The following is a 25000-nucleotide window of genomic DNA, read 5'->3' on the forward strand; positions in this document are numbered from 1 at the left end:
ACCACCCAACCCCATGCAGGAAGGGGGAAAGGGACCCAGCTTCCAAGAGCAAACCAGGTGGGAGACTCCCAAGTGTCACCAGCCCGGGACTCCCAAGTGTCACCAGCCCGGGACTCCCAAGTGTCACCAGCCCAGGCCTCTCTGGGTTGCTCTGTAGGGCTCCAGGATCCCCCATCCCAAAAGCTGATGTGCCCCCACCTAATGGAACAACCCCTGGTCAGTTCAGTCCTTTATTGGAATGGAAGGGTTGGGGACAGAACTCCTTTATGAAAGGAAACCGAGGGCCGCGTCTCTCGGGCCCCAATCTGGGGCGTTCAATCTATCCACTGCTCCAGCGCGGCTGGGCCTCACGCTGCTCTCTTCTGTGGCCGGCCCCGGCCCCGTCCACGATGCCAGGAAACCCCCTTTGGCCCCCGCCTGCCCTGGGCCCCCTGGGGCTTGTCCTTGGGCAACTTCCGGTCACTAAAGCGACCCTGGCTTCGGTCTATTTCCCGCCGCTTCCAGCTCGGACACTTGGCTGGCTGTTTCTGCTTTGCCTCAGGGAACAGGTCTGTGGGGAAGAGACCATGTCAGGGCCCCAGGAACAAGGACAAGCCCTGGGGAACCCGCTGCAGAACCCACTCCATACCCTCACTGGGCGGCTCGCCCACCGCCTGGCAGAAATACTCGACGTCATCGTCTTCCAGGTCATCGAACTCCTCATTCAACCACGGGCTTGCTCTCCTCGAGGCCACTTCGTGACTGCTCCCAACCTGTGCCTTCTTCATGCCCTCCAGGCTCTTCTCCCTGAAGGAGGGATTGGGTGGTGGTCAAGGTGGCTGCCCATCCCCAGGACCCCTGGCCTGGCCCTGCCAAGCCCCACCCAGACCTGTGGGCCTCCCGCTGCTCCTGCTTGCGCTGCACATTCTGGGCCTGCTGGGCCCGCCTCTGCGCCTTCAGCCGCAGTCTCTTCTCCTTGGCTTCCAGGATGGCCTGCAGCTCCTCCTCCGTCTTGTGCACTGAACAGGGAGATGCGGGTCACCAAGAGTCGGGTGCAGCGCCACATCCGTGACCCACCCACCCCTGGGCCCCAGCCTCACCAAAACTGTGGAACATTACTTTGCCCTCCCCAATGCTGTCCTGGATCTTGATGAGTTGCAGCGTCATCCTCGGGCCGATCTGGGGCAATGAGAGAGAAGTGTGAGCCCATTGGTGGGGCTGGGGGTCCCCAAGGGTCACCTGCCCTGGGCCTCACCTCAGTGAGCCGCACAGCGCTCTGCTGGGCCGGCATGTTGCCACGGCCAGCGACAGCCTGGGGCAGCTCCGTGATGTTATGCTCACCGTCGGGCTCCGCCTCACTCTCCGACAGCCCTGCGCCCCTATATGGGGAACACTCGTGGCTCGATGGGGGAGCTCAGACTCCCGGGCCCATTCTGGGGTGCCTGGGCTGCGGGTAGCCTCCCATCCTGTGCCCTCCTTACGTGGCCAGCAGCTCGCTGATGTCCTGCAGGCGGCTCATGTTGGGGAACTTCTCCTGGAGAAGCTTCTTCATCCCGCGACTCGCACCCACAGGAACCACCTTGATGCTACTGTGGGGACATGAGTGGATGACAAGGGGGTGGTCAGGGGTCTTGGGGCTGGCAGTCCACATCTCGTCCTTCCCACAGTGCGTTAGGGCGTTTACTTTGAGACAGAGCAATCAGAGTCTCAGCAGGAGTGCTGTCATCAGCCGCCTGCAGAGGCCCCCATCCCGTACCCCCTCATCCCTGGCCTGCTGGGATGCTCACTAGTGGCGGAAGTCCAGCTCCTGGGAGTCAGGGTTGTAGTCAATGAGGAGGCAGCGCTTGATGGTGTTCAGGTTTACCTGGGAAGGGAGAAAGAGCGCATGCTCCAGCAGACTCTCGGCAAAGTTTGGGGAAATGGGGGTTTTAGGGGACACATGCAGCTACACTGACTGTGGTGCTGGCTAGAAATCCTGCTTCCAGCTTGCACCTATGGTTTCAGCTATTCTGGAGGCTAAAGTTGGGGGACTGCCTGAGCCCGGGAGTTCAAAACCAGCCCAGGCAACATAGAGAGTGTCCACGTCTACAAAAAGTAGATGTAAAAATGAGCTGGACACGGTGGTGCACGCCTGCAGTCTCAGCTACTTAGGAGGCAGAGGCTGTAGCACTGCTTGCACCCAGGAGTTCAAGACCAACACAGGGAAACTCTGTCTCTTAAAAAGTAAAGGAGGAGGCTGCGCACGGTGGCGCAAGCCTGTAATCCCAGCACTTTGGGAGGCCGAGGCGGGTGGATCACGAGGTCAAGAGATCGAGACCATCCTGGTCAACACGGTGAAACCCCGTCTCCACTAAAAATACAAAAAATTAGCTGGGCATGGTGGCACGTGCCTGTAATCCCAGCTACTCAGGAGGCTGAGGCAGGAGAATTGCCTGAATCCAGGAGGCGGAGGTTGCGGTGAGCCGAGATCGTGCCATTGCACTGCAGCCTGGGTAACAAGAGGGAAACTCCGTCTCAAAAAAAAAAAAAAAAAAAGTAAAGAAATCCTGGTCCCACAGCCCATATTAGACTCCCTGATAACTGGTATCTTATGTAAGTCCCGTCTGAGAGTCACTGATGACAGGGATGAGTTAGGACTCAGGAGCCAAATTTAAAAATCCAGTCCCGCCCCCTGGAATCTGAACTCGGCATTTCTGCCAGCCTCAGTTTTGCTTTTTTTTGGAGACAAGATCTTGCTTTGTTACCCACGATGGAGTACAGTGGCATGAAGATGACTCACTGCAGCCTCAACCTCCTGGGCTCAGGTGATTCTCCCACCTCAGCCTCCCCAGTAGCTGGTACTACAGTCATGTGCCACCACACCAGACTACTTTTTAAAAATCTACTTTGTGTAGACATGGGGTCTTGCTATGTTGCCCAGGCTGATTTCAAACTCTTGTGCTCAAGCGATCCTCCTTCCTTGTCCTCCCAAAGTACTGGGATTACAGGCCTGAGCCACAGGACTCGGCCCTGCAGCTTTCCGCTGTAAAACACGGCCATGAGAAGAGATGCTACGCTCAACACACACAGAAAACAAAACTCTGTCAGTATGTCTTTCCACCTGCTGGACAAGGCGCAGCTTGCAGGGTGGGGAGTGCTGGGGGCATCTCTGGACACTTTTGCCCAGCATCACCGGACAAATGAGTGGGATTTAACCTCAGGATTCAGCCAACCCAGGAGCTGTCAGCCTCAGCACTAGGCATAGTGAGCAATCCACCTGAGGGCCTGTGGCACCTCTACCTGCTGCACCCACCCGTACCTGCCACCTCACTAGGCCGGGCCCACCTTGTGCACATTGATGGAAGGGAACAGGTTCTGGAACATGGTGGCCATGAGCTTCACATGCATGCCATGGGAGCCAAAGCTGTTGAGCACCAGGAGGGGTGGGTGGGCAAACTGCTGCTCGTGCATGCGGTGCCGGCGCAGCGAGGAGACCACGTCACGCACCAGTGAGTACTGCAGGGCAGGAGTGAGGAGGGGGTGACCATCAACCACACGTGGCTGAGGCCACCCCCAAGTCCAGCTCCCGCCCACATGACTTTGTACCACCTCCCCCACTCACCTTCTTGACCTGGAAGGTCAAGGTGGGGCCTCCTGGGAGGCGCATCAGCTTCTGCAAGGGAAGAGAAGATCAGTGAGGCTGGAAAGGTCTAGCAGAGGAGCCTGGGAGTAGGCACCTTTGCCCCATCTCTTCTTCAGAGCGTTTACTTTGAAGCCAGAAATCACAGCGGCTCAGAGGCATATGTGTTCATCATGAGAGACGGGGAAAGTAGGGGTTTGGGGGAGATGGAGGGGTGAGGGTGTCTACTCACAAAGTAGACACTGGTCTCTGTTTTGCTCAGGATCAGAAAGTGTGTGACCCCGAGGGGCCCAGCCACTGCCACGCAGTCCTTCAGTGAGTTCTTCTTACGAACCTAGAAACGAAAAGAGAAAAAAACAGCTTAGCTGGACATAGTGGTGCGTGCCTGTAATCCCAGCTACTCGGGAGGCTTAGGCAGGAGAATCGCTTGAACTGAGGTGGAGGGTGCAGTGAATCGAGATGTTGCCATTGCATTCCAGCCTGGGCAACAAGAGTGAACCTCCATCTCCAAAAAAAGAAAAAGAAAAAAAAAGAAAAAACATAGCTATCCCTTATTGCAGTGACTATAAGCTGATGCTGCAAATTATGTTAGGCACCTGACCCTTTCAACAAGCCCACACAGCTATCCCTTATTGCAATGACTATCAACTGATACTGCAGATCCCATTATGGTCTGTCTTGCACCTGACCCTTCCAACAAGCCCACACAGCTATCCCTTATTGCAATGACTATCAACTGATACTGCAGATCCCATTATGGTCTGTCTTGCACCTGACCCTTCCAAGAAGCCCAGAGGAGCAAAAGGATCTTAGCCTTTACTTCAAAGTCAACTGGACATGGATTTCAGTTCTAACTCTCTTTTTTTTTCCTTTTATTTATTTATTTATTTATTTAAAACGGGGTTTCACCATGTTGGTCAGGCTGGTCTTGAACTCCCAACCTCAGATGATCCACCCGCTTTGGCCTCCAAAGTGCTTGGATTACAGGCGTGAGCCACCATGCCCAGCCCTTAACTCTGTCTCTTGCTCACAGTGCGTCTTCCCATTTGACAGATGAGCGAACCGAGGCCCAGCAAGGTTAAGTAACTAGCTTCAGGTACTAGGGAAAAGTCAGTTTCCAACCCTGCTTTGCTGTCTCCAGATTCTAGCTCCCCCACCCCCCACCTCCCGGTCATGGCCTGCCCCTGTCGCCCAGGCTGGAGTGAAGTGGCATGATCCTGATTCACTGCAGCCTTAATTTCCTGGGCTCAAGGAATCCTCCAACCTCAGCCTCCTGAGTGGCTGGGACTACAGGCATGCACCACCATATCAGACTAACTTTTCTATTTTTTTTTTTTTGTAAAGACGCCATATTGCCGAGGGTGGTCTCGAACTCCTGGGCTCAAATGATCTTCCCGCCTCAGCCTCCCAAAACCCTGGCATTACAGGCTGAGCCACCACGCCAGGCTCCAGATTCCAGTCTTTTTTATTTTTTGGTATCACTTCTATTTGATGATGGAGAGATTCCAGTCTTAACCGCCGCGCTTAGGCTACTAATTATCCCGCAAGCTGTGCGCCCTCGCTCCAGCCCAGAAAAGCCCTGAGGCAGAGATGATATTCCCCATGAGAATCCCTTTCTCCAGCTTAGGGAGGCATTACTGCGGCCGCGAAGACGAAGCTCAGGGTGGGTGGAGACGGGCTAGCGGTGAGGTACAGACCTGCAGGCGGCTGGCAGTGAGCGGCTCCATGACCCGCCGCACGTCCAGAGTGAGCTGCCGGATGTTCCGACCCGCGCAGCCCCGCGTGAACACGAACGAGTGCGGGTTGGCGGCATAGGCCTCGAGGTTGTGGAGCTGCGCCTGGGCGCGCGCACGCTTCTGGTGCCGGGACTACGGCGGCGAAAAACAAACAGTGAGCGCCGCGACCCGGACCGAGCCCCCGCCCGTACCCGCTGCCTCTCCAGCCACCGCGCCTTACCCGTCCTGACCGCCCCATGCTGCTGTGTCCTCCGCGAGGTTTCCTCTGCCGATTCCCGCACCGCGCAGCTCACTTCCGGCGCCTGAGAGGCCTCACGGAAATCGGCACGGCGTGGTGACGTCATCAGGCGGGCCTGCGCACTAGGTGGCCTCCGAGAGCGGGGAGGGGCAATCAGGTGGAGCGGCTGCTATGGAGACAAGGGAGGCCTGTTTCTAGGCAGACAGGGCGGGGCTACGCGGCTCCCGGCGGCAGAGAAACTGATCTGCCAGTTCGAATCCTGCTTCGACCCATTTCCTCAAGCTGGGCTAAAACCACTTTCTGCATTCCGAGGCATCTAAAATATCCCAAAGTGAGGATGATAATGTCCTCCGGGCCCACGAATGAGGAGCGATCATGCATGCAGAATGTGGGGCGCTCTGGCGCCAGGTACTTGGGGAGAAGCCAGCAGAGGGAATAAGGACTGTGGCAATCATTCATTTTGATCCCACAGCTCCTCTGGGCCAGCTGTCCTCCCCGGGTACTCCTGTCTGCAGACCCGCTGAAGGATGGAAACTCCACATCACCTTCTGGAAACTCAGGGCAAGGCGGGCGCTTCGTGAATAACTGGCCCCCTCCTTCTTTCCGCTCAAAGCTTCAGTCTTGGCCTCAGGCCTCTGGCTTCGTCCTCAAAACCTTGCAGTTGGGGGAAGGGGCACCCTCTCCCTGGGCTGAACATTGCTCTCCCCTCCCCCATCGGCCTCCTCTCCCTCCCGGTCTCTCCGGCACCCCGATTCTTCCTCCTCTCCCCCATGTGTCTCTCTTCCCTCTCATCTTCTCCTTGTCTCTGTCTCCATCTTGCAACTTTGTCTCTGTCATCAGTTGTCTCTTTCGTCATTTATAACCAAAGAAGTTTCCTTTCTGTGTCTGGCCCCATTCCCATTTCTTTCTTCTCTGCTTCCCTGTGTCTCTCCCCATCTCCCCATCTCTCCATATCTCTGCCATCTCCCTGTCTCTCCCATCTCCATCTGTCTTCTTCAGCCCTTCTCTGTAACTTAGGACGTTTACTCCCTCTCTACAGCCAATGGGAAAGCCAGAGGGGGCTGAGAGTGGGGCGAGGGGCCCAGCATGGGGGCCCCAGCTCAGGCCCAGAGCCCAGCCTGGCAGCTTCTCTCAGATCTGGGACGACCATTTCCTCTTTCAACCCTGGAGTCCACTCGAGTTACTTGGGAGCTCAGGACGGTGCGGACCAGGGGAAGAAGGCGGCTCTTCCAGCGTGTGGCTGGTTGTCGGTGGGGCCTTCAGACAGGTCTCGGACCCTGGGCCTGGACTGTGCGGGGCTCTACGTGAGTTTCTTTGTACCCCTGGGAAATGACTGCATGGTTACTTCTCCAAGTTCCCTCCCCGTGTGATTTGACTTGTGTGAAAATATGACCGAGTGTGTGGGAGACCGATGGTGACCTCCGTGGTGTGGTGGATGGGTGCCTGGGTGTCACCTGTGTGTACCTGTTATGTATCTGTGCATCACAATGTGATCACAAGAAGCAGGATGTGGACAAGTCTGACACATAGATAAAGACCCATTTAGGGCCAGGCTTGGTGGCTCACGCCCATAATCCCAGCACTGTGGGAGACTGAGGCGGGTGGATTACCTGAGGTCTGGAGTTCGAGACCAGCCTGGCCAACATGGAGAAACTCCGTTTCTACTAAAAGTACAAAAATTAGCAGGGTGTGGTGGCAGGTGTCTGTAATCTCATCTACTGTGGAGGCTGGGGCAGGACAGTCACTTGAACCCGGGAGGTGGAGGTTGCAGTGAGCTGGGATCGTGCCATTGCACTCCAGCCTGGATGAAAAGAGCAAAACTCCCTTTCAAAAAAAAAAAAAAGGGAAAGAAAGAAAGAAAAAGACCCACTCAGCCCACCCTCATTTCCCTTTAAGTTATGATGTATATGTGACGGTATTTGGAACATACAGTTGTTGCCTGAAACTGTTATGTTTCCAGCTGTGTCTTTTATTATCAGTGGGACATCCTTTATTTATGATAGCATAATTCCAATGCAAAAGTCAAGCGTTATGGTTACATATTAGGATAGGTTCAGCTCCAATATGATGATGTTTAACACTAACTTTAACATGTTAAAGTTCTGATTCCTGAAAGTTTTTCTCACTTATTATTTCCTCCGGCTGGGTGCAGTGGCTCACGCCTGTAATCCCAGCACTTTGGGAGGCTCAGGTGGGCGGATCATAAGGTCAGGAGTTTGATACCAGTCTGGCCAACATGGTGAAACCTCATCACTACTAAAAACATAAAAATTAGCCAGCGTGGTGACATGTACCTGTAGTCCCAGCTACTCCGGAGACTGAGGCAGGAGAATCACTTGAACCCAGAAGGTGGAGGTTGCAGTGAGCCAAGATCATGCCACTGACTCTAGCCTGGGAGAGAGAGCAAGACTCAATCTCAAAAAAAAAAAAAAAGAAAAGAGGGCTGGGCGGTGGCTCATGCCTGTAATCCCAACACTTTGGGAGGCTGAGGTGGGCAGATCACAAGGTCAGGAGTTCGAGACCAGCCTGGTCAACGTAGTGAAACCTCGTCCATACTGGAAAAATAAAATACAAAAATTAGCCAGGTGTGGTGGTGGGCGTCTGTAGTCCCAGCCACTTGGGAGGCTGAGGCGGGAGAATCGCTTGAACCTGGGAGGCGGAGGTTGCAGTGAGCCCAGATCCAGCCATTTCACTCCAGCCTGGGCAACAGGGTGAGACTCTATCTCAAAAAAAAAAAAAAAAGAAAAAAAAAAAGAAAAGAAAAAAGAATACACTGTGGGCTGGGTGCTGTGGCTCACGCCTGTAATCCCAGCACTTTGGGATGCCAAGGTGGACAAATCACGAGGTCAAGAGATCGAGACCATCCTGGCCAACATGGTGAAACCCCATCTCTACTAAAAATACAAAAATTAGCTGGGCATGGTGGCGTGTGCCTGTAATCCCAGCTACTTAGGAGGCTGAGGCAGAATTGCTTGAATCTGGGAGGCGGAGGTTGCAGTGAGCTGAGACTGCACCACTGCACTACAGCCTGGTGCCTGGTGACCAAGTGAGACTTTGTCTCAAAAAAGAAAAAGAATACATTTCTTCGACCACAATTTAAAATTTTCCAGTGGGTGGATCACCTGAGGTCAGGAGTTCACGATCAGCCCGACCAATATGGAGAAATCCTGTTTCTTTTTTTTTTGAGACGGAGTTTTGCTCTTGTTACCCAGGCTGGAGTGCAATGGCGTGATCTCGGCTCACCACAACCTCCACCTCCTGGGTTCAGGCAATTCTCCTGCCTCAGCCTCCTGAGTAGCTGGGATTACAGGCACGCACCGCCATGCCCAGCTGATTTTTTGTATTTTTAGTAGAGACGGGGTTTCACCATGTTGACCAGGATGGTTTCGATCTCTTGATCTCGTGATCCACCTGCCTCAGCCTCCCAAAGTGCTGGGATTACAGGCTTGAGCCACCGCGCCCGGCCGAGAAATCCTGTTTCTACTAAAATACAAAAATAGCTGGGTGTGGTGGTGTACGCCTATAACCCCAGCTACTTGGGAGGCCGAAGCAAGAGAATTGCTTGAACCCAGGAGGCAGAGGTTGCGGTGAGCTGAGATCCTGCTATTGCACTCTAGCCTGGGCAAAAAGAGTGAAACTTTGTCTCAAAAAATGAATAAAGTAAAAATAAAAATGTCCAATTGTGTCTTTTTTACTTTTTTATTTTAATTAATTAATGTATTTATTTATCTTAAGAGTTTCACTCTTGTCCCCCAGGCTGAAGTGTGGTAGCTTGATCTCGGCTCACTGCATCCTCTGCCTCCTAGCTTCAAGCGATTCTCCTGCCTCACCCTTCCGAGTAGCTGGTATTACTGGCCCACGCCACTGTGCCTGGCTAATTTTTGTATTTTTAGTAGAGATGGACTTTCACCATGTTGGCCAGGATGGTTTTGAACTCCTGACCTCAAGCGATCCACCTGCCTTGGCCTCCCAAAGTGCTGGGATTACAGGCGTGAGCTACTGTACCCGGACTTTTGTTGGGTGTTAATTCATGTGTCTTTGTGTCTGCTGTTATGTGCCCATATGTGTATGACTGCTGTGGTATACATGTGTGAGTTTCTGAGTCAAGCTACCTTGGCTGCTTTTCATCCTGGTCTCTTTCCGGCTGTGTGACCGCAGGCAAGTCACTCACCCTCTCTGAGCCTGTTTCCCTGCTGTAAAATGAGGCTATATACAGAGAAGCCAGCTCAGGTTTTAAGGATCAAATGACATAAAAGGTGCGGAGAGTTTAGAGCTGTACCTTACACACAGTGAGTCCCCAGTGACGGTCCTCATTCTATGTGTGGTGTGTCTGGAGCTGGGTTCCTGCCAGGCTGCCCCGGGGCCTGCAGCCTCCCATGCTCTGGGCTCTGCAGTGGAGGGTGGCGGGGAAGGGGAGGGATGTCCAGGACACTGACCTGTGTTATCACGCTCTGGTGGCCTGGGCAGGGGGATCTGGCAACTCTGTCTCATTTCTCATTCGGGAAATGCTAAATATTTATAGTTTGGCCTCCTGGGCCCAGCATCCCAGCTCCACTCCCAGGCTCTGGGGGCTGGGGAGTGGTTACCAAACCTCCTCTCTCCTGTCCCAACATCCCCCCTACACCCTTCTCTAGCTCAGAGGCTCCACTGGACCCTCGACTCTTCCTTGGACCTCTTGTGCGCCCTGCGAGCTTCGCTGGATTCAGGGTCTTGGGCGTGAGAGGTAAGAGGGTGGGAAGGTAGGTGGAGGTTGATTCTCACTGTTGGAAAACCCCAACCACAGCCACCCCAGGCAGAGTGTGAAATGCAGTGTGAAAGGCAGCTGGGGGTGGAGGGTGGGGGGGAGTTTCAGTGATCAGAGGGCAAAGAGAGGACCTCCCGCCGCCCTTGGGAGCCCCCTGCTTGGAGTCCAAGTCCAGAAGTCAATGTGGCCGTCTCCAGCCCAAAACCCTGCTCCCACCAGACTCCGAGTAAAACGCAAGTCCTCCTCCGGGTCCACAAGACTCTTCACATGTTGTCCTGTCACCTCTCACCCACTCCTGCTTTCCCTCCTCACTTACCCTGTTCCAGCTTCACAGACATTTCTGTCATTGCTTTTTTCCAGTCTGTCTGTGTCACCCAGGCTGGAGTGCAGCGGTGCGATCTCGGCTTAGTGCAACCTCGGCCTCCTGAGTTCAAGCGATTCTCCCACCTCAGCCTCCTGAGTAGTATCTGGGATTACAGGCATCTGCCACCGAACCCAGCTAATTTTTGTATTTTTAGTAGAGACAGGGTTTCACCAAGTTGGCCAGGCTGGTCTTGAACTCCTGACCTCAGATGATCCTCCTGCCTTGGCCTCCCATGGTGCTGGGATTACAGGTGTGAGCCACCATGCCTGGCCCCTTTCTGCCATTTCTTGGGTCCGACCTCAGGGCCTTTGCACCTGCTGTTCCCTCTGCCTGGAATGTTCATCCTCTTCTTTCTCTTCCTTCAGGTCTTTGTGAAAATGTCACTTATTCTTTATTTTAATTTTTTGTAGAGACAGGGTTTCGCTATGTTGGTCAGGCTGGTCTCAAACTCCTGGGCTCAAGCAATCCTCCTGCCTTGGCCTTCCAAAGTGCTGGAATTACAGGTGTGAGCCACTGTGCCCGGTCAAGTGTCTCTTCTTCTGTGAGGCCTTTCCTGACTCCTCTATTTTAATTTTTTTATTTTTTGAGACAGAGTCTTTCTCTGTTGCCCAGGCTGGAGTGCAGTGGTGCGATCATGACTCACTGCAACCTCTGCCTTCTGGGTTCTTGTGATTCTTGTGCCTCAACCTCCTGAGTAGCTGGGACTATAGGTGCCTGCTGCCACACCTGCTAATTTTTGTATTTTCAGTAGAAACAGGGTTTCGCCACGTTGGCCAAGCTGGTCTCAAACTCCTGACCTCAAGTGATCCTCCTGCCTTGGCCTCCCAAAGTGCTGGGATTACAGGTGTGAGCCACCGCACCTGGCCCTGCCTCCTCTATTAAATGTCTCCAAACCCAAGGACTGTCACCTCCTTTCCTGTTCCATTTTTCTCCTAAGCACCATCACCCTCTGACCAGTTCCACAAGGGCAGACATTTTGTCTGTTTGGGTTAAGGCTGTGTCCTCATTGCCTGAAACAGCACCTGGCATAAAATGGGCACTTCAGGCATGCGTGGTTGAATGAATAAATGGGGCAATGTATGTGTGAGATGGAGACCCTCAGGATACGTGCTTGCACAGCCATCAGGAAGTATAATGTTTAGGGCTGGTTGTGGCTGCTCACATCTGTAATTTCAGCACTTTGAGAGGCCAAGGTGGATCACCTGAGCCTAGGAGTTGGAGACCAGCCCAGGCAACATAGTGAGACCCCATCTCTACAAAAAAGTACCTGGGCATAGTGGTACACCTGTAGTCCCAGCTACACAGGAGGCTGAGGCAGGAGGACTACTTGAGCACAGGAGTTGGAGGCTGCAGTGGGCTATGATTGTTCCACTGCACTCTAGCCTGGGCAACAGAGCAAGCAAGTCTCTCTTTTTTTTTTTTTTTGAGATGGAGCCTCACTGGGTCTGGGTTGTCCAGGTTAGAGGGCAGTGACGCAGTCTCAGCTCACCGAAACCTCTACCTCCCAGGTTCAAGCCATTCTCCTGCCTCAGCCTCCCAAGTAGCTAGTTTACAGGCATGTACCACCACGCCCAGCTATTTTTTTGTATTTTTAGTAGAGATGGGGTTTCATCATGTTGGCCAGGTCTCAATCTCCTGACCTCAGATGATTAGTCCGCCTTAGCCTCCCAAAGTCCTGGGATTACAGGCGTGAACCACCATGAGATCAGCCTGACAAACATGGTGAAACCCCATCTCTGCTGAAAATACAAAAGATTAGCTGCGTGTGGTGGTGCGTGCCTGTAATCCCAGCTACTCGGGAGGCTGAGGCAAGAGAATAGCTTGAACCCGACACGGGGGCGTTGCAGTGAGCCAAGATCACACCACTCCAGCCTGGCAACAGAGGGAGACTCCGTCTCAAAAAAATTCCAGCACTGGGATTAAAAAACCACAGGGCAGTGGAGAAATCCCATCTCTACTAAAAATACAAAATTAGCCGGGCATAGTAATACACGCCAGTAATCGCAGCTACCTGGGAGGCTAAAGCAGGAGAATTGCTTGCACCCGGGAGGCAGAGGTTGTGGTGAGCCGAGATCGCACCCCTGCACTCCAGTCTGGGCGACGGAGTGAGACTCCATCTCAAAAAAAAAAAAAAAAAAAAAAAAAGTGAACAGTGTTCCAGACTGCCAAGACAGCAGGAACTAAGGCCCTGAGGCTGAAACTTGCTTAGTGTGAGGACGGGCGTGGGAGGAAGTAAGGGCAGGAGGGAATATGGCAGATAGCGCAAGTTTTTATGGGCCATGGGAAGATTTGGGCTTTTGCTCTAAAGGAGGTGGGAGCCAAGGAGGCTTCTGGGCAGAGGAGGGAGGAGGGAGGGAGGTGAACTGACTCGGGTGTCCACCGGCGCCCTCTGGCGGCTGTCGTGGGTAGTAGACCTGGGGTTGAGGATGGAAGTTCAGAGAGCAGGGAGGCAGCTGCTGTCAGGAAATCCAGATGGTGTCTTGAGCTGGGAATTCAGGGAGGGTGTGGGGCGAGGGGGGAGCAGCAGGGACGTGGAGGAATTCGGGGTCTAAACAGAAGAGCAGACAGGCCTGGCTGATGGATTGGATCTGCTGGGGTTTTGGTCTGAGGACGTGGAAGATGGAGTTTCCAATACGCGACGGATAGGAAGACAGCGAGACATTTCCCTCACTCCTCCTCACCTCCTTGCACCCCGCTCCCTTTGCTTTTTTTTTTTTTTTTTTTTTTAATGGAGTTTCGCTCTTGTTGCCCAGGTTGGAGTGCAGTGGTGCGAACTTGGCTCACTGAAACCTCCGCCTCCCGGGTTCAAGCGATTCTCCTGCCTCAGCCTCCAGAGTAGCTGGGATTACAGGCACGTGCCACCATGCCCAGCTAATTTTTGTATTTTAGTAGAGACGGGGTTTCACCATGCTGACCAGTAAGCTCTCAATCTCTTGATCTCGAGATCCGCCCGCCTCGGCCTCCCCAACTGCTGGGATTACAGGCCTGAGCCACTGCGCCCGGCCTCGCTTGTCGAATGAATGAAATGCATGCATGAGACCCGTTATCCTGCGGGGCGCCAGGAGCTCAGTGTTGAAGCCAGAGTGGGATCACCTTGGAGCTCTCAGCCGCGAGGGAAATGAGATGGTGGCGGGAATTATGGGCCAGGGACACCGCGGGTGTAGACGCACGCATCCCCGCGTGGAAGCGGAAGGGTCTGGCCGGGCCCCAGCACCTGGTCTTCCTCGCGTTCCTCCTCTGCCTGCAGGTCTGCCGCCATGGGGACGCCCTGGCTGCGCGCGCTGCAGCTGCTGCTCCTGCTGGGCGCATCATGGGCGCGGGCGGGCGCCCCGCGCTGCACCTACACCTTCGTGCTGCCCCCGCAGAAGTTCACGGGCGCCGTGTGCTGGAGCGGCCCGGTGTCCGCGCGGGCGACGCCCGAGGCCGCCAACGCCAGCGAGCTGGCGGCGTTGCGCTTGCGCGTCGGCCGCCACGAGGAGCTGCTGCACGAGCTGCAGAGGCTGGCGGCGGCTGACGGCGCCGTGGCCGGCGAGGTGCGCGCGCTGCGCAAGGAGAGCCGCGGCCTGAGCGCGCGCCTGGGGCAGCTGCGCGCGCAGCTGCAGCACGAGGCGGGGCCCGAGGCGGGGCCGGGGGCGGGGCCGGGGGCGGAGCCTGCCGCGGCGCTGGCGCTGCTCGGGGAGCGCGTGCTCAACGCGTCCGCCGAGGCTCAGCGCGCCGCCGCCCGCTTCCACCAGCTGGACGTCAAGTTCCGCGAGCTGGCGCGGCTGGTCACCCAGCAGAGCGACCTCATCTCCCGCCTGGAGCGCCTGTGCCCGGGGGGCGCGGGCGGGCAGCAGCAGGTAACCTCGCAGCCTCCCGGAATAGCAGCATCGTCCGTGAAATCGGCCTTTTGCAACCCCACGATCTCTTATCCGCGGTTCTGAAATCTGCAAAACCCTGAAAATCGAATTCCTACTCGCCCCCTCTCGTAACGTATTTGGGTCAAAAAGTGACTGGTGGCTATTTATAGCCTTTACTTATCCACTTAATGTGAATAGTCATAGGATCCTATAAGTAAGCATATTATCACGTAAAGAGCAAAAACCCCTTTGGGGTGTTATGTATGTTCTATACACACATGCATGTACATAACCCTCCCTGAATCTAAATCCAGCCGTGTTGTTCTGAATTCTGGAACGTGTCTGGGTCTGGGTTTGGGATAAGAGATTGTTGCTCTGTGACAGTCCCTGCCTTACAGGGTGGGTGGGAGGAGTCAGTAAGTTGGATATTGTTGGATGTGTTCTTACTATCTCTACAGAGAAGGAGGCTGGGGCACAGATCAGTTAAGCCGTGAGGACAAAGAGCGGATATTCAAGCCTAGATCTGTCTGCACTGTATTATTTTATTTTATTTTTGAGACGGAGTCTCGCTCTGATTCACAGGCTGGAGTGCAGTGGCACGATCTCAGCTCACTGCAACCTCCACCTCTCAGGTTCAAGCAATTCTCCTACCTCAGCCTTCCAAGTAGCTGGGATTACAAGCTATAGCCACCACATCCAGCTAAATTTTGTGTATTTTTGGTAGAGACAGGGTTTCACCATGTTGGTCAGGCTGGTCTCAAACTCCTGACCTCAGGTGATCTGCCCGCCTCAGGCTCCCAAAATGCTGGGATTACAGGCGTGAGTCACTTCGGCCAGCCTGTCTGCACTTTAAAGCCAAGTTTAGCCTTTGGGGAGGATCATTCCTAGGGCTGGGACACCACATTGCCAGATGTCAGGTCATTTGGAAACTGGGAGATTTATCCACCATCCCTGCCCCTGAGACCAGGCCTCCTGGCCTGACGGTTAGTGCAATTACACCTGACTTTCTCTGTTACCTTAGGTCCTGCCCCCACCACCACTGGTGCCTGTGGTTCCAGTCAGTCTTGTGGGTAGCACCAATGACAGCAGTAGGAGGCTGGACTCAGCCCCAGAGCCCCGGAGAGACCAAATCCTGAGACAGCAGGAGCCCCTGGCTTCTCTCATGCCTGCAGTTCACCCTGCTGTTCCTACCAAGCCTGCGGGTAAGTCGACAGCAGGGCTGAGGTACTGTGCGTAGAGGGAAATTGAGGAGTTGGGATTTTAGTGGCAGATTTCTCTCATTGTGAGAGGACTGGAATAAATAATACCCTTATTCTGATTTTTAAAAAGACCAAACTTGTTACTAAGGTGTGAAAATAGGAGAAACAAGAAAAGGAAGAGGGATTCTTATTTTAGTGAGGCAATGGTAGATTTAGCACGGCTACTTTGTTAAGAGTTTGAGGTGGTTCAGAGTACTATGTTCAGGACTTATATTCTGGTGAGGAGACCATTAAAAAACCAGGGTTTAAGAATCCCAGACTTGACATTTCCTCTGGTCAGAGACAAGGGACCCAGAGTCTTAGGTAAGGAAATGGCTATTGAGGCTTGGATTCTGGTGAGGAAATGGGAGAGGCAGGCCTCTTATTGTGGTGAGGACATGGGAGAGGCAGGACTCTTTGGTAGAAAAGTGGGAGAGGCAAGACTCTTATTCTGGTAAGAGGACCTGTGAGAATCTCAACTCTTGCTCCGGGAAGGGATTGGTCAGCCCAGGCTGTGCCTCCCCATATCGCTGTGCCTACAGGCCCATGGCAGGATTGTGCAGAGGCCCGACAGGCAGGGCATGAACACAGCGGAGTGTATGAACTGCGAGTGGGCCGGCACGTGGTGTCAGTATGGTGTGAGCAGCAGCTGGAGGGTGGAGGCTGGACTGTGATCCAGCGGAGGCAGGATGGTTCGGTCAACTTCTTCACTACCTGGCAGCACTACAAGGTGGGCACAGACGGGCAGAGGCAGGGCAGGGGAGGGAGCCTGTTCTGGCCTCCTGACTTCCCTGCCCTTCCAGGTGGGCTTTGGGCAGCCAGACGGAGAATACTGGCTGGGCCTTGAACCTGTGTATCAGCTGACCAGCCGTGAAGACCATGAGCTGCTGGTGCTCCTGGAGGACTGGGGGGGCCGTAGAGCACGTGCCCACTACGATGGCTTCTCCCTGGAACCCGAGAGTGACCACTACCGCCTGCGGCTTGGCCAATACCGTGGTGATGCTGGAGATTCTCTTTCTTGGCATAATGACAAGCCCTTCAGCACCGTGGATAGGGACCGAGACTCCTATTCCGGTAAGGAGAACTCTTATCCTGGTGGGAGGATAGGGGATATGGGACTCCTGTTTTGGTGTGGGAAGACAAGGAGATGGGGTAGGTAAGACGCCCCTCTGTTAAGTATTGGGGTAAGCAAGCTTTTATTCTGTCAAGAGAACAAGGGACAGTACTTTTACTCTGGTGAGGGGACAGGAAGCCCAGATTCCTTCTCTGATGAGACAAAAAAATAATAATAAAATAATAATAAATAATAATAATAATAAAGACTCCTGTTAGGGTGAAGGGCAGAGGGTGAGAGCTAGTACTCTTATTCTAGAAAGGAAGTAGATAATTACTTTCTTTTATTTGATAAAGGAATAAGCAGTAGACTCCTAGTTTGCAGAAAAGGTGGGAAAAGAAGTTACTTGTACTTTGGTAAGGAGATAGGGAAGGAATTAAGGCTATTACTCTGAAGAAAATTGGGGGGCCAGGGCTCCTATTTTGCTGAGGAGATGGAAGATCAGGGCTTGTATTGAATAAGAATAGGAGGGGCCAGGGGATGTCTGGCAAAAGCCTTATACTGTGAGGTGCAGATAGAGGCTTTTATTCTGATAAGGGGACATGGACTCTTTCTCCCCTCAGGTAACTGTGCCCTGTACCAGCGGGGAGGCTGGTGGTACCATGCCTGCGCCCACTCCAACCTCAATGGTGTGTGGCACCGTGGCGGCCACTACCGAAGCCGCTACCAGGATGGCGTCTACTGGGCCGAGTTTCACGGCGGGGCATACTCTCTCAGGAAGGCCGCCATGCTCATCCGGCCCCTGAGGCTGTGACTCCGCTCCTCCGTCCCCTAGGCCCCAGGGGACATTGGTCAGCAAGAGCCCAAGTTGTCCTGGCCACACTTTCTTTGTGGCTCAGTGCCAGTGGGTCCCATGGAACTTCCCCTCCATGGATCTGTGACCCTGGGCGCCGCAAATGGGACCCAGGCATCCCCCCCTGCCAATATCTCGGCCCCAGATGGCTCCCCAAGGTCATTCATATCTCGGTTTGAGCTCAGATCTTACAATAACACAAAGTAGCCACAGACCGTGTCTGGTTTGTGTCTGCACCTGGCAGGGGTCACTCCCTGGGCCCGCCCTCCTCTTCCTGCACCTCCTCTTCCTCCTCCTCCTCCTCCTCCTCATTCAGGTCCTCCAGGATAAGGTTGTCCAGGTCTTCCAGGAGGCCCCCCTGGCTCAAGCAGGTGGCCACAGTGGAGCCACTGCTGATGTGAGGGTTGCTGGGGTGGAGCACTTTGGGCAGGTGGTTCTGCTTCCGGCTCTTGGGGTGAGCACAGGATGTCCCAGGCACGTGGGGCTCTGGGGAGGGAAAGCTGTTGCTGGCATGGGGCCTGAGGTCCTGGGAGAGTATGAGGAGGACGGGGCTGAGGCCATTCGGGGCTGTAGGGAGGAGCTGAGGCCACAAGATGCGGGATCAGAGTGACTGGACATTCAGAGGTGTTGAAGATACAGGAGACCCAGGGACATGGGGAGTCACCTGAGACTACAGAGGAAAAAAAACAGGGGCCCCAAACCCAGAGACCATAGGGGCAGAGGCCATGGGGTCCCTCAGGCATGGGCCACTGGGGTGAAACCTCAGAGCCTTGTGGGCAAGACCACGGAGACTGGGGGGCCACAGAGGCCACCTGGAAGCAGTGGCTGCTGCCGTGGGAGATGAAGCGGACTGAATGGAGACTTGGGGACTTAAAGGGACAGAAGGGGATGAAGACTGCCCAGGCTGTTAGGGGAGAAGAGCCTCACCTCGCCGGTTGTAGCAGTCAGCAGCTGAGCAGGAGTGAGTGTGGGTGCTGCGGCGATCCGTGTCCCGGTCCCAGCGCGGGGGGAGGATCCGTGTTGGATACACGGGGAAGCCACACCCGTAGCAGGGAGACGGGGACCCCATCTGTGCCCAGCCCCTGGGGGCGGGCAGGGCTGTGAGGGTCCGAGGGCGAGGCTGGGCCAGGGTGGGGCCGGGGCAGGGAGGGGCAGGGCTGGGGTAGGGCAGGGCTGAAGGGGAGCTGGGGGTCAGCGCCCTCACCGGAAGTTGTGCCGACACTTCGGGCAGTGGAACTCGGCCAGGCCCCACATCTTGTCGGCTGGCACTGGCTCGTAGCGCTTCCGGCATTTCCGGCACCGGGATACCTGGTGGTGGTGGGGAGGGGGGTGTGAAGAGGGGACCAAGGGTTGTTAGAGGGTCAGGGGTAACAGTATGCTGCAGCGGCTGGCCTCAGCTTGAGCAAGCCAACTCAGTCAGTAACTGTACATCCACAGCCTGATATTGACCATGGTGGGAATATTTACACCACGATAATTGGCAAACACTACACATCTCGGCTTCCTGCCTCTTTTGCAAGACTTAAGTGTTGAATGGAAGCAAACTACTGGTCAGGAGGTTCAGAGGCCAGATTTGGGGCTGTGTTTTTGAGGTCAAATTCGGTTTCTTTCTTTTTTTTAAGAGACAGAGTCTTGCTCTGACACCCAGGCTGGAACGCAGTGTTGTGATCATGGCTTACAGCAGTCTCAATCTCCCTAGGCTCAAACAAGCTTCTCACCTCAGCCTCCTGAGGAGTTGGGACCACAGGCACATGCCACCGCTCCCAGCTAATTAAAAAAAAAATTTTTTTTGCCAGGTGCAGTGGCTCATGCCTGTAATCCTAGCGCTTTGGGAGACAGAGGCAATAGATTGCTTGAGCCCAGGAGTTTGAGACCACTTGGGCAACATGGCAAAACCTGATCTCCACACACACACACATACAAATATAAAAATTAGCCAAGTATGATGGTGCAGGCCTGTAGTCCCAGCTACTTGGGAAGCTGAGGTGGGAGGATCACTTGAACCCAGGAGGTGGAGGCTGCAGTGAGCTATGATCACACGACTGTACTCCAGCCTGGGTGACAGAGCGAGACTCCATCTCTGAAAATTTTTTTTTCTTTTCTCGCCCTATCACCCATGCTGGAGTGTAGTGGTGCAATCTCAGCTCACTGCAGCCTTCACCTCCCAGGTTTAAGCTCTTCTCCTGCCTCAGCCTTCTGAGTAGCTGGGATTACAGGTGCCTGCTGCCATGCTCGGTTACGTTTTGTATGTTTTAGTAGAGACAGGGTTTCACCATCTTGGCCAGGCGGGTCTTGAACTCCTGACCTCATGATCTACCCATCTTGGCCTCCCAAAGTGCTGGGATTACAGGCGTGAGCCATGGCACCTGGCCCCCCCAAATTTTTCTTCGGAGACAAAGTCTCGCTCTATCACTCAGGCTGGTCTCAAACTCCTGGGCTCAAGCAGTCCTCCCTGCTTAGCCTCCTAAAGCGCTGAGATTGCAGCCGCAAGCCACTGCACCTGGTCAAGATTGATTTCTGTAGTAGGTGTTCAACTGTGGGGTCAGATGTCAGGCTCTGGGGTAAGGGGTTACTGGGCTTCTCACATTGAAGGTCAGAAGTCCAGTCCTGGGTCAGGGGTTGGGATCAGAGATCAGGGCTGCGCTCTGAGTTTGGAGGTCAGGGATTGGACGCTTAGTGATTGAAGCCCTTAGGTCAGAGGTACAGTCACTGAGGCTGGGAGTTGGGAGTGGACTTCAGGACAGTCAAAGTCAAGGTTAAGTTGTGGGTCATCACCTCCTTCCTCTGGGGCACGCGGCGCCACCAGACGTGGTCGCAGGAGGAGCAGGCGAACTGCCGGTCCACAGCAGGGATAAGGTCGTCCTGGGCCCGTTGAAACATGCGTAGGTTGGCTTCTGTCAGCGGCAGGAGGGAAGTCGCCACTGCCTGTGGAATGGGGCAGGTGGGGATGAGGTCACCCCTTTTTCTTCTTCTTTTATTTTTTTTGAGATGGAGTTTCGCTGTTGCCAGGCTGGAGTGCAGTGGCGTGATCTCAGATCACTGTATCCTCCACCTGGGGTCACCCCTTCTGTACCAACATAAACATCAGCCCTTCTCTCCCTACAGAGGGGTCTTCCTCCTGCCCCAGTGAGTATCTCCCCTCCTTTCCTAGTGGCCATGCTTCTGTGCCTGCAGACGTCCTCCTCCCCACTTCCCAATCCCCAGCTACAGCCACCAGCTCACCTCAATGTCCCGGTCCTGTTTCATGTCTTCTGGTGGGTCCTGGGTGGAGATAGCAGGGGCAGAAACTGGGGATGGGGCTCAGGCCTCTTTCCACCCCTGTTTGCTGGGATAGGGGCCTGGTTACAAGGAGAATGGGGTGCCCCTAACTCGCCAGGAAGTCACAGAGCACTGCCCACTTACTGAGAGCCAGGTGTCCTCATAGCAGCCCTGAGAAGTGGGCACGCCTGTGACATTATTGCTGCACTGGGGAAACTCACACTTAGCGGAGGACTGGCCTGAGTGAGGCCAGCCTGACCCCCATATTCACTTCCTGCCTGCAAATGCCACATGCTTGTTGGTGTTGTGACACATCGCCCCTTTGAGGCCACGCTGTGCCAGGGATAAGTGGTGGGGATCTGGATTGAGAGAGATTCGGGTTTGAAACCTAACTCTATCACTTCCAGCTGTGGGGACTTGGGCAAGCCACTTCCTGCCCACTGGGTTCCCACTGACTGACAGGCATGTCAGAGCTCAGGCTCTGACTCTAGGTGGCCAGGGTTCAAATCTTAGCTGCCACCTGCTTGCCGGGTGAACCTGGCAAGTGACTTCAAGCCTCAGTTTCTTTGTCTGTGAAATAGGGATGATAAATAATAGGACCTGTCTCCTGGGTCACTGTGGTGATGAAATAAATCAATTCCTGGAGTCTCGCCATGTGGGAAGTACTCAATCAATGCTACCCTCTGCTAGTGTTATAATTATTATATTTTTGAGACGGAGTTTTGCTCTTGTCGCCCAGGCTGGAGAGCAATGGCACGATCTCAGCTCACTGCAACCTCCACCTCCCAGATTCAAGTGATTCTCCTGCCTCAGCCTCCCAAGTAGCTGGGATTGCAGGCGTGCACCACCATGCCCGGCTAATTTTTTGTGTTTTTAGCAGATACGGGGTTTCACCATCTTGGCCAGGCTAATCTCGAACTCCTGACCTCAAGTGATCTGCCCGCCTCTACCTCCCAAAATGCTGGGATTGCAGGCGTGAGCCACCGCACCCAGCCCCTCTGCTATATTTTTATCATACTTTTATATGTGTAAATGCAGACTATGATACATATTTTATTATACTCTTTAACAGCCCTACACTGAGCCTTTCAGGCAGGTGAAATCCACAGTGTTCCCATCACCAAAGCTGTCAAAGCAGCAAAGCAGCCACGTTGCACCTGTGCTTCAAAGCCATTCATTCATTCACTCTGTTACTCAACACAAGGGTTCCATTTCCCCATCTCTCTCCCCTCCCCAATCCCCTGCTCGTCCCAGCCTTTTTAGGGACTGCCACTAACAACCCTTCCCCACTTCCAGTCTTTGCTCATGCCATTCCCTCCCCCACTGCAAGACCCCTGGCTTCCCATCCCAGGGCTCACTCCACCCCATCCTTTAAGACTTGGTACCTCCTCCTCCAGGAAGCCTTCTCTGACCTCTGGGGTTCCCCTACCATGGCAATAATCCTGGCTCCTTTCATTACCTAGTTTCATGGCTCTCTCTCCCTCATTGAATACAATCAGCACATAATGAGTGCCTACTGTTTGCAGGTTCCCTGGCCGGTGCAAACCACGGAGAGGTGAAAAAGTGAATAAGATTGGGTGATGAGTTGCAGACAATGCCTGGTCCCTGCTGTTTCAGAGGAGGGTCACCATGAACGGGTCGGGTCCCCTCTTGCTCTCCCTCCCGTGACCCAGTCCTTTGAGAGGGGAGGGGTTACCTGGGCATCCAGGTCGTTACTCAGTTCTTGGCCATCTTTTTGCTTTACCCCTGCGGTGGACAGTGCGTATAAGGGAAGGGCCTTTTAAGGGTCTATGGGAGTTCCAGGCCACCCAGAGCCGCGACGCAGAGCCTCCCCCAAGCTGGGATCTCCAGGGGAGGTGATCTCAACGCCTCTCCCTAGACCACGCCCCCTCGGCGATCCCACGCGCGGTCCCCGCATCAGGCCCGGGACCCCCTCAGCCTCACCGTACACGATGGAGCGCCCCACTCCTGTGTGGTCGCTGCCGAATTTCCTCATCAGAGCCCCCGCCTTCTTGGAGGATACCTTCCCATGAAACTTCTCCCGGAGGCGCCGGACGCTCTTCTCCAGCTGGGATGGGGACACCGGGGCTCCGGTGGGGGAAGGGGACGCGCGATCTTCCCTCCCCCATCTCTAGGCACCGTTCTCCCGGCCTGAACTTGACCCTTGGTTTTGGCCTCCGCCGCTCCCCCCCTCCATCCCTCTACGGCATTTCCTGGAAAAAGCCAAAGTCCCCACAGGGCGTTGGGGGAGGGCGCGGGCTGGGGCGAGCGTCCCAGCCTAAGGTGGGGGGTCGGCCAGGTTATCTCTGGCCTTTGACCTTTGACCCTGCAGCCCCCGCTTTTCCTCAGGGAGGCCTCATTTCGCTCTGGGGAAACGTGGGAGTCACTTTCTTTTCCAAGGGGGGCGAGCGCCAGGCAGGGGTAAGGATCTGGGGTTCTAGGATGGGGGTCCCCAGGAACTGCGAAGCCCCTTCCGCGCCTCCTGGCCTCTCCTCGGGGTCTGTCGCGGCTCCCCTCCCCGGACCAGCCGTAGCCATCTCCTACCTCCACACCTTCCTGAGACATGGTGGCGGCGGCGCAGGTCCCCGCGAGGGTCCGCACTGCGCGGCTCAGCCGCCCCCCTACCTGGGCGCGCCTGTCGGTCCAGCAGCCGCGCAGGGCAGGGGGCGGTGCCTCGGGGCCGGCTCCGCCCTTCCTCCCCGGCCCCTGTTTCGCTTTCGGTTCGGGGGGGACCGGGCGCGCTGGCTCCGCCCTGGCTCCGCCTCTGCTCTTGCGCCCCAAACCCAGGCGGGCGCCCCGGGTCTGCACCCTGCGGCGGAGCGCGCAGACCTCGGGCGGGGGAGGCGGCGCGGCCTCTGCAGTCGGTCACATGTCCCCACGCTGCGCGGGGTCCGCGTCTTCACGTCCCTCGTGGGGGCGGGGCTGCATCGGAAGGCCGCGGCGAGGCCTCGCGCCCCCCCTCCCAGCACCCGCTCCCCAAGTCCATCACCCTCCTCTCTGTCCTCCCTCCTCCCCCGGGAATCTGGAGCTTCTGAGAACCTGGGCCCTTTTCCTGCCCTGAGTCTCTGTCCCGCTACGGTCACCTCTTTGAGCCTCAGTTTACTCCTCTGTGAAATGGGGAGGATCCTGGTGTCTACACCATGGAGTGGGGCCTGTGCCAAGATTCCCCAGTGGATCGCGTAATAGCGCCTGGCTTGCAGTAGGCGCTCAAGTAGCACTGGGCCACCTGCTGTGTGGCCTTGACGGGGCAGGCAGTGTGTGTGGTGCGGGGAGCGGTGCTTGCGAAAAATGCAGATTCTTGGTCTCTAGCAGCCGGGTAGAATCCTGCTGTCTCCGGGATCCAGGGAATCTGCCATGGTTGAGAACGCGGTGGGCCGGGACAATTCGAACCTAGTATAGGACGCATCTGGGAGCCCTAGGGTGGTGGGGCTCTGGCCCAGCCTGGGGACATCAGAGATGGCTGCTTCATTGGAGGAAGGGATGCTTTGTACAGCGTCACTGGAATTGGAGGTCTAAGGGAGGACTAGAGTGGAGAGATGAAGCAGCCTGCGGAGCCCCCAAAGCAAGACTAAGTCTGGGGCGCTCGGGCAAGGGTTTTTTAAGCCCAGCACGCTTGACATTTTGGGCTGCCTAGTGTGGGGGACTGTCCTGTTATCCGGGGCCATTTAATAGCATCCCTGGGCTCCACCCACTAGATGTCAATGGCTCCCCACTCTCCCCGTGGTGACTACCAAATATGTCTCCAGAGACTGCCAGATACTCTCTGAGTGGCAAAATAGCATTGTGTTCAACGACTCCAAATTTTTTTCTCCGTTGGACACCCCACAGGTAAAACTGTTAAAGCTCCACCCCCAGATGGATGTTTATTTATTTATCTTTTGAGACAAGGTCTTGCTCTGTTGCCCAGGCTGGAGTGCAGTGGCTTGATCATAGCTCACTGCAACCTTGAACTCCTAGGCTCAAATGACCCTGCTGCCTCAGCCTCCTAAGTAGCTGGGACTACTGGCTTATGCCACTATTCCTGGCTAATTTTCAATTTTTTTTGGTAGAGACAGGGTCTTACTATGTTGCCCAGGCT

The 25000-nt window shown here is 55.1% G+C and overlaps 3 protein-coding genes and 2 non-coding genes across 10 annotated transcripts; 1 reads left to right on the forward strand and 4 right to left on the reverse strand.

Annotated features, from left to right (window-relative positions):
- Window positions 1-216: 216 nt before the first annotated feature.
- Window positions 217-13952, reverse strand: PPAN (peter pan homolog). Of its 5 annotated transcripts, none has more exons than XM_074384653.1 (13): window positions 13895-13952; window positions 5555-5741; window positions 5296-5466; window positions 3831-3932; window positions 3581-3631; window positions 3304-3474; window positions 1767-1843; window positions 1461-1568; window positions 1235-1358; window positions 1080-1158; window positions 869-998; window positions 629-786; window positions 217-550 (listed from the first exon to the last, which is right to left on the reverse strand). In XM_074384653.1, exons 2-13 carry the CDS (start codon window positions 5570-5572, stop codon window positions 348-350), a joined length of 1392 nt encoding a protein of 463 aa, XP_074240754.1. In that variant the 5' UTR covers window positions 5573-5741; window positions 13895-13952; the 3' UTR covers window positions 217-347. The 5 variants fall into 5 exon arrangements, with proteins under 5 accessions (XP_074240754.1, XP_003938988.1, XP_074240753.1 ...); XM_003938939.4 differs by lacking the exon at window positions 13895-13952 and adding an exon at window positions 10633-13866; XM_074384652.1 differs by lacking the exon at window positions 13895-13952 and adding an exon at window positions 7867-8290.
- On the reverse strand, window positions 1641-1718 carry LOC120362903 (small nucleolar RNA U105B). Its single transcript, XR_005578694.1, has one exon. It is a non-coding gene; the product is annotated as a small nucleolar RNA U105B (small nucleolar RNA).
- On the reverse strand, window positions 3701-3785 carry LOC120362894 (small nucleolar RNA SNORD105). Its single transcript, XR_005578685.1, has one exon. It is a non-coding gene; the product is annotated as a small nucleolar RNA SNORD105 (small nucleolar RNA).
- Window positions 10086-17876, forward strand: ANGPTL6 (angiopoietin like 6). The gene is made up of 6 exons (XM_039465925.2): window positions 10086-10295; window positions 13928-14519; window positions 15541-15721; window positions 16300-16487; window positions 16561-16831; window positions 17435-17876. The coding sequence occupies exons 2-6, from the start codon at window positions 13938-13940 to the stop codon at window positions 17623-17625; spliced, it is 1413 nt and encodes a 470-aa protein (XP_039321859.1). The 5' UTR covers window positions 10086-10295; window positions 13928-13937; the 3' UTR covers window positions 17626-17876.
- Window positions 16935-23787, reverse strand: SHFL (shiftless antiviral inhibitor of ribosomal frameshifting). Of its 2 annotated transcripts, none has more exons than XM_010349627.3 (8): window positions 23467-23787; window positions 22867-23135; window positions 22619-22668; window positions 20887-20925; window positions 20440-20589; window positions 18869-18972; window positions 18592-18746; window positions 16935-18150 (listed from the first exon to the last, which is right to left on the reverse strand). In XM_010349627.3, exons 2-8 carry the CDS (start codon window positions 22916-22918, stop codon window positions 17912-17914), a joined length of 789 nt encoding a protein of 262 aa, XP_010347929.1. In that variant the 5' UTR covers window positions 22919-23135; window positions 23467-23787; the 3' UTR covers window positions 16935-17911. The 2 variants fall into 2 exon arrangements, with proteins under 2 accessions (XP_010347929.1, XP_003938990.1); XM_003938941.4 differs by having other exon boundaries at window positions 22867-22990; window positions 23467-23782.
- Window positions 23788-25000: the final 1213 nt, after the last annotated feature.

The sequence above is a fragment of the Saimiri boliviensis genome, chromosome 14 (assembly GCF_048565385.1).
Source record: "Saimiri boliviensis isolate mSaiBol1 chromosome 14, mSaiBol1.pri, whole genome shotgun sequence".
Lineage (NCBI taxonomy): Eukaryota > Metazoa > Chordata > Mammalia > Primates > Cebidae > Saimiri > Saimiri boliviensis.

Excerpts from the sequence above, each read along its gene's own strand:
- PPAN (XM_074384653.1), bottom strand. Across the intron at positions 3,632-3,830 it reads CAGAGACCAGTGTCTACTTT|AAGCTGATGCGCCTCCCAGG; the intron begins GTGAGTAGACAC and ends CTTCCCTTGCAG. Across the intron at positions 999-1,079 it reads AGTAATGTTCCACAGTTTTG|TGCACAAGACGGAGGAGGAG; the intron begins GTGAGGCTGGGG and ends CTCCCTGTTCAG.
- ANGPTL6 (XM_039465925.2), top strand. The coding sequence starts at position 13,938 with ATGGGGACGCCCTGGCTGCGCGCGCTGCAGCTGCTGCTCCTGCTGGGC. Across the intron at positions 14,520-15,540 it reads GCGCGGGCGGGCAGCAGCAG|GTCCTGCCCCCACCACCACT; the intron begins GTAACCTCGCAG and ends CTGTTACCTTAG. Across the intron at positions 15,722-16,299 it reads TGTTCCTACCAAGCCTGCGG|GCCCATGGCAGGATTGTGCA; the intron begins GTAAGTCGACAG and ends CTGTGCCTACAG.
- SHFL (XM_003938941.4), bottom strand. The coding sequence starts at position 23,487 with ATGTCTCAGGAAGGTGTGGAG. Across the intron at positions 22,669-22,866 it reads GGGGCGCTCCATCGTGTACG|GGGTAAAGCAAAAAGATGGC; the intron begins GTGAGGCTGAGG and ends TGTCCACCGCAG. Across the intron at positions 18,151-18,591 it reads TGACTGCTACAACCGGCGAG|AGCCCCACGTGCCTGGGACA; the intron begins GTGAGGCTCTTC and ends TTCCCTCCCCAG.